The 7,671-nt window shown below is 34.7% G+C and overlaps 1 protein-coding gene across 1 annotated transcript; it reads right to left on the bottom strand.

Moving 5' to 3' along the window:
• Positions 1-208: 208 nt before the first annotated feature.
• Positions 209-5,522, bottom strand: LOC129233094 (zinc finger protein 569-like). The gene is made up of 6 exons (XM_054867156.1): positions 5,458-5,522; positions 2,993-3,234; positions 2,554-2,908; positions 1,567-1,901; positions 1,309-1,315; positions 209-635 (listed from the first exon to the last, which is right to left on the bottom strand). Exons 1-6 carry the CDS (start codon positions 5,520-5,522, stop codon positions 263-265), a joined length of 1,377 nt encoding a protein of 458 aa, XP_054723131.1. The 3' UTR covers positions 209-262.
• Between the last annotated feature and the right edge of the window lie 2,149 nt (positions 5,523-7,671).

The raw sequence follows: 7,671 nt of genomic DNA, 5'->3' as shown, positions 1-7,671 counted from the left end.
AAGAATATGGCTTTTCATTAGAGTGTGTCCTCAAATGGATCTTCAAACTTCCACTCAGAGAAAATGACTTTTGACAATTTTCACAAGAGTATGGTTTTTCTTTAGTATGTGTCCTCAAATGTATCTTTAAAGCTTCACTGTGAGAAAATGACCTGTTACAAATTTCACAAGAGTATGGTTTTTCTTTAGTATGTATCCTTAAATGGCTCTGTAAATTTCCACTAAAAGAAAATGACTTTCCACAAATTTCACAAGAATGTGATTATTCTTTAGTATGTGTCACCAAATGTTTCTTTAAAATTCCCCTGTGAGAAAATGACTTCTTACAAATTTCACAAGAGTACGGTTTTTCTTTAGTATGTGTCCTCAAATGGATCTTCAAACTTCCACTCCGAGAAAATGACTTTTTACAAATTTCACAAGAGTATGGTTTTTCTTTAGTATGTGTCCTCAAATGGATCTTCAAACTTCCACTCCGAGAAAATGACTTTTTACAAATTTCACAAGAGTATGGTTTTTCTTTAGTATGTGTCCTCAAATGGCTATGTAAACTTCCCCTGTGAGAAAATGACTTCTCACAAATTTCACAAGAATATGGCTTTTCATTAGAGTGTGTCCTCAAATGGATCTTCAAACTTCCACTCAGAGAAAATGACTTTTGACAATTTTCAGAAGAATTTGATTATTCTTTAGTATGTGTCATCAAATGTTTCTTTAAAGCTTCACTGTGAGAAAATGATCTGTTACAAATTTCACAAGAGTATGGTTTTTCTTTAGTATGTATCCTTAAATGGCTCTCTAAATTTCGACTAAAAGAAAATGACTTTCCACAAATTTCAGAAGAATGTGATTATTCTTTAGTATGTGTCACCAAATGTTTCTTTAAAATTCCCCTGTGAGAAAATGACTTTTTACAAATTTCACAAGAGTATGGTTTTTCTTTAGTATGTGTCCTCAAATGGATCTTCAAACTTCCACTCCGAGAAAATGACTTTTTACAAATTTCACAAGAGTATGGTTTTTCTTTAGTATGTGTCCTCAAATGTCTCTTTAAAGCTTCACTGTGAGAAAATGATCTGTTACAAATTTCACAAGAGTATGGTTTTTCTTTAGTATGTATCCTTAAATGGCTCTCTAAATTTCGACTAAAAGAAAATGACTTTCCACAAATTTCAGAAGAATTTGATTATTCTTTAGTATGTGTCATCAAATGTTTCTTTAAAATTCCCCTGTGAGAAAATGATTTCTTACAAATTTCACAAGAGTATGGTTTTTCTTTAGTATGTGTCCTCAAATAGATCTTCAAACTTCCACTCTGAGAAAATGACTTCATACAAATTTCACAAGAGTATGGTTTTTCTTTAGTATGTGCCCTGAAATGCCTCTTTAAATTTTCAATGCCAGAAAATGACTTTCCACAAATTTCACAAGAATGTGGTTTTTCTTTAGTATGTGTCCTCAAATGGATCTTCAATTTTCCACTCCGAGAAAATGACTTTTTACAAATTTCACAAGAGTATGGTTTTTCTTTAGTATGTGTCCTCAAATGACTCTGTAAACCTCCACTGTGAGAAAATGACTTGTTACAAATTTCACAAGAATATGGTTTTTCGTTAGTATGTGTCCTCAAATGGATCTTCAAACTTCCACTCTGAACAAATGATTTTTTACAAATTTCACAAGAATACGGTTTTTCTTTAATATGTATCCGCAAATGCGTTCTTAGATTCCCACTCCGAGAAAATGACTTCTTACAAATTTCACAAGAATATGGTTTTTCTTTTGTATGTGTCCTCAAATGCTTCCTTAAATTTCCACTCTGAGAAAATGACTTTCTACAAATTTCACAAGAGTATGGTTTTTCTTTAGTATGTGTCCTCAAATGGCTCTGTAAACCTTCACTGTGAGAAAATGACTTGTTACAAATTTCACAAGAGTATGGTTTTTCTTTAGTATGTATCCTTAAATGGCTCTCTAAATTTCGACTAAAAGAAAATGACTTTCCACAAATTTCAGAAGAATGTGATTATTCTTTAGTATGTGTCACCAAATGTTTCTTTAAAATTCCCCTGTGAGAAAGAAAATGATTTCTTACAAATTTCACAAGAGTATGGTTTTTCTTTAGTATGTGTCCTCAAATGAATCTTCAAACTTCCACTCCGAGAAAATGACTTTTTAGAAATTTCACAAGAGTATGGTTTTTCTTTAGTATGTGTCCTCAAATGGCTCTGTAAACTTCCCCTGTGAGAAAATGACTTCTCACAAATTTCACAAGAATATGGCTTTTCATTCGAGTGTGTCCTCAAATGGATCTTCAAATTTCCACTCCGAGAAAATGACTTTTGACAATTTGCACAAGAGTATGGTTTTTCTTTAGTATGTGTCCTCAAATGTCTCTTTAAAGCTTCACTGTGAGAAAATGATCTGTTACAAATTTCACAAGAGTATGGTTTTTCTTTAGTATGTATCCTTAAATGGCTCTCTAAATTTCGACTAAAAGAAAATGACTTTCCACAAATTTCACAAGAATGTGGTTATTCTTTAGTATGTGACACCAAATGTTTCTTTAAACTTCCCCTGTGAGAAAATGACCTCTCACAAATTTCACAGGAGTATGGTTTTTCGTTAGTATGTGTCCTCAAATGGATCTTCAAACTTCCACTCTGAGAAAATGACTTCATACAAATTTCACAAGAGTATGGTTTTTCTTTAGTATGTGCCCTGAAATGCCTCTTTAAATTTTCAATGCCAGAAAATGACTTTCCACAAATTTCACAAGAATGTGGTTTTTCTTTAGTATGTGTCCTCAAATGGATCTTCAATTTTCCACTCCGAGAAAATGACTTTTTACAAATTTCACAAGAGTATGGTTTTTCTTTAGTATGTGTCCTCAAATGACTCTGTAAACCTCCACTGTGAGAAAATGACGTGTTACAAATTTCACAAGAATATGGTTTTTCGTTAGTATGTGTCCTCAAATGGATCTTCAAACTTCCACTCTGAACAAATGATTTTTTACAAATTTCACAAGAATACGGTTTTTCTTTAATATGTATCCGCAAATGCATTCTTAGATTCCCACTCCGAGAAAATGACTTCTTACAAATTTCACATGAATATGGTTTTTCTTTAGTATGTGTCCTCAAATGGATCTTTAAATTTCCATTTTGAGAAAATGACTTTTTACAAATTTCACAAGAATATGGTTTTTCTTTTGTATGTGTCCTCAAATGCCTATTTAAATTTTCCTTCTGAACAAATGATTTTTTACAAATTTCACAAGAATACGGTTTTTCCTCAATATATATCCGCAAATGCGTTCTTAGATTCCCACTCCGAGAAAATGACTTCTTAAAAATTTCACATGAATATGATTTTTCTTTAGTATGTGTCCTCAAATGTACTTTCAATTGTGAAGTGCAACTAAATGTTTTTTCACAATATTTACATGAATATGATGTATCTTTGATGTTCATATGCATTTTTAGCTTTAAATTTGGATTCACAAGATTAGACTGCTTAACTGTGGTCTCACTCCAATCTAAAAATAAAAATAGAGACTATTTTATTCTAATGGGAAAAAAAAATGAATATACAGTTATCGAAACAAAACAGTCTTATAGTTTCGCAAATTTTTAAAGTGCCGTGAGTAAACAATATTTTAGATATTTAAATACACTGACAAGAAAAAATCCCAACACCAAGAAAAAAGTATTGAAATGAAATTTTAACCACGCATTTGTCTAGTTAACATGCTTAATTGATTACATTTTCAAGATCACAGGTCAGTTTAAGCTCAAGAAGCTACATTTCAAATGAGAAATCTGCCGTCGGCAGATAAACCGCAGTATCTGCAGAAATGAGTTTTTGAGATATTGGAAAAAATATGTGTTGGATATAATGCTAACAACGGGGAGATAGTGGAATTACTTTTTTTGAGCAATCACGACTGCTTATTGTTCTCATTTGACTGTTTTGATGTCCTTTGATTTTATTTTCCCACCGGCACCCTCTGCAGCATCACCGTCGACCGGCTCCTCACGATGCTGCTCCTATAGCGAAAGCCGTCTCCAGGTTGCATCCATGTCCTACACACACGCGCATACATACACAACTACACACACACGCACACACACAAACACATACACACAACTACCCACACATTCATGCCTGCATACAAACACATATGCCTACACATACATACCCCCCCCCCCCCCACACACTTTCATATACACAACTACCCCCACACTTATGCCAACACACAGACACAAACACACATGCCTACACACATACACATACCCCCTACACACATACACATACCCCCTACACACATACACATACCCCCTACACACATACACATACCCCCTACACACATACACATACCCCCTATACACAAACACACCCGCCTACATACACACACTCGTGATTGCGAAAAACATAATTTGAATTCAAGATCTCAAAATTCAAATTAATTTTTCTCTTTTTTTGCTCTTTTTTCCAGCGGAAACCATAAGAGCAAGCTTGTGCAATAAAGCAAGCATAAAATAGATGACACATATGCAAAAGAAATGAAAAATTTGCAGCTACTGCCGTTTACCTGCCCACGGCAGAAATGCTGAAGTTTCAATGTCAGTGCAACCTCCACAATTTTGAACGCAAACCTGCATGCATTGTGTCATAAAGGTGCTGTGATATGGAGCTCCATAGTTATTGAACTTGTTATGTCAATTCTGGGACAGTCAGTGCTGGCTGTAAATAATGCTGGAGTAGTCGTTCAATGATATCCCACATGTGTTGAATTGGAGACAGATCTGGTGATCTAGCAGACCAAGGTAACATTTCAACACACTGTAGAGCACATTATTTTGCAACAGCGGTTTGAGACCGAGCATTATTCTGTTGGAAAACTCTCACTTGAGTTCGATTCATGAGTGGCAATACTACAGGTTGAAAAACCAGACTGACGTACAACTATGAAGCCAGCGTGTTAGGAATAACCACAAGAGTGATATCCTAGTCCCAGGAAATTGCTCTCGGGCCATGACTAAAGGTGTAGGTCTAGTTAGTCTAGGCAGCAGACTGTCAGTCTAGTTGCTGGCGTTCAAATGGCCTCCTTCTGACCAACACAGGTCTTTCACTGCTACCAAGGCAGAATCCCACTTCATCAGAAATCCCAACAGTGATCTCCACTCTGTCTTCCAATGAGCTGTGGCTTGACACAACTCACGTCTCAAACGGCAATGTTTTGCCGTCAGTGGCATACATGTTACAGCATACTTGGTTCAGAACTGTCCGTGAAGCTGAAGTATCTGATTTCTCACAATTTGTGGTGTCACTGTGGTGCCAACTGCAGCTCAAATTTCTCCTGTAGGCCCAGTAGGATGCGACACATTCGTGATCCGGGGCACTACTGGGGGAATCTTTCCCCCTCACAAATGCCAAATTGTCGCCCGGAACCTGATTTTCTTGAGGTAGTACATCTCTGGACCACTGCTCTCAACAAGCATGCTCAGTGGATACATTCCGGTAAAGTCTTTATGCAACATCGCGGAAAGAAAATCCAGCGTCTTGAAGCCCCAATACACGACCTTAATCAAACTCTGTGATCTGCTGATAATAGTTTCTTCGTCTTCTTTAAGGCATTCTTAGCTAACATCAACTCAATAAGTTGAATTTCACAGAAAAAGAACGTTCACGAACTATACAGCTCGCATCTAAAGCAACTTGTTTGCAAGTGCTATGTGTGGCAATAGAGCCACAATTATGTGCCAAGTGTGAAATTTGAATAAATGCCATCTTTCAGATGTAAAAGCAGGCCTACGTTATTTTGATTATCTATTACAAGTCTTTCTTGCTGTTGGGATCATTTTCCACCAGTGCAGAATAAGTGCATCAGAAGGATATTTTTTTTTCTGCAAATGATTTATTTATTTTGTTTGAAATTATAAATCCTGAAATCAAAGTACGGCATGTATACTTACAGAAAAAGAAGACTAAAGACAAAGACAATCTGTGATTGCGTAAAAGAAAAAACTGAACCAAGTACAGGAGTTTTCAAAGGGCTAATTTGGGATTTAATTCAGAGCCAGAGTGTCACTTTTTGGCTAATTATGGGAAGGAACAATTGTAGGGCCTCAAGCAGAATTCTTTTTAAAAATATGGAAGCCATCTGTAAACAGAGTCTCAACTCATTTCCTAAAATCAAATTAGATTTTTTAAGACGTTTTTAAAGAGTTCAAAAAATGTTTAACTTTTCAACAACTGATTTAGTAAATTTTTCAGATTGCAAACTTACATACAACAGTAAATCGTGTTAACTTAATTTCTTACAGATATGAATAATGACTGTGTTATAAAAGACTTCGATTTCTGACTTCACCCTGATGGTGGCAGCATGTCATTTCCAATTTTAATAATTACTTCTATGAAAGAGGTCAAATTTGCTGATTTCTCTATGACCTCAAATGGAATAGATGTTGCCGGGGTAGTTATCGCAGCAATTTATTGCTGCAGAAACGTATTTATTGCCGTTGGTGTATTGGTACGAAACCAACGCGAGAATATCCAGAAAACACATTTGGTGCTTGAGTCTTTAATTAAACTACAAACCATACAACATATTTTATGAAACATAGCTAACTCTAAAAAATTCAATTAATATAGAGAAAAATAAACAAATAGCTTTTTTGATTATATTTTTTTAAAAATGTTTTGTAGTAGTACCTAAAACAAAACTGATCGTTACATCAATGATGTAACGATAATGTTCAATTCATAAACATGTTCACTAAATTAAAAAAAAAACACACAAATACTGAGAAGGGAATAACTACATTAAACTTTTCTACAAAAATCAAATACAGGGGTAAAAGCAAAACGAATTAAAAAGCCAAAGTTTTAGCTCTCTAGCTAATTTGAGTTCAGCAGCGATGAAGTCGGAAACATCTGTTTGCTTCTTGAAAAGTCGTCACTTTGCACTTCTGTTGGGTATTTCACTTTTTTTTAAATGTGTGATAAATGTTTTGAACGCACTTTTTCACAACCTATTTTATGCCGCCGAACACCTTGCTCCAAATAGTATTTTTCAGCTCATTTTGCGCGCTGAAGTTGCGTCGAAACTCCTTCATTCTCAAATTTCCGAATTTCAAAGATTTATTTTTTTCTTTTTGTGGCATTGATTTCTTGGAAAGTTGAGATTTCCTCATCAACTCGCCATTTAGTAAATTGTGGAGTAAAATGGAAAGCTGCCTCAACGTTTGCTGATATTTAGAGGTTTTTGAGCTTTTTTTTTCTAAAAAATAATCAATGTGGCTAAAATATGAGTTTTCATCTAGCAAACAAGAAATGAAACGTTCTCTATCGATATCAATACCACCACAACCAGTTATGGTCCATATTACTTTAATTATTTATTAAGATTTATATTAAGTGTTACCTTTGTTAAGAAGCATTAGGTTAAATTTGAAATTCAATTATCAAATGCAAATGAAACACATTACGGCATCCAAGAAGATATGCAAACATGTTTAATCCCCAAAAGATTTTAGCATTTTGCTAAAGGTTTTTTCCCCATTTTAGCTTTTTTGCTAAATAACTTTAACTCAGCTTAAACCCTGATACGAAATAATTTCTTATAAATTTCACATGACTCTCGTTTTCCTGTGGTATGTG

Source organism: Uloborus diversus, unplaced genomic scaffold, assembly GCF_026930045.1.
Source record: "Uloborus diversus isolate 005 unplaced genomic scaffold, Udiv.v.3.1 scaffold_165, whole genome shotgun sequence".
In the NCBI taxonomy this organism is placed as follows: domain Eukaryota; kingdom Metazoa; phylum Arthropoda; class Arachnida; order Araneae; family Uloboridae; genus Uloborus; species Uloborus diversus.
The sequence above is the reverse complement of the archived record's forward strand: the minus strand, read 5'-3'. Positions and strand labels throughout refer to the sequence as shown.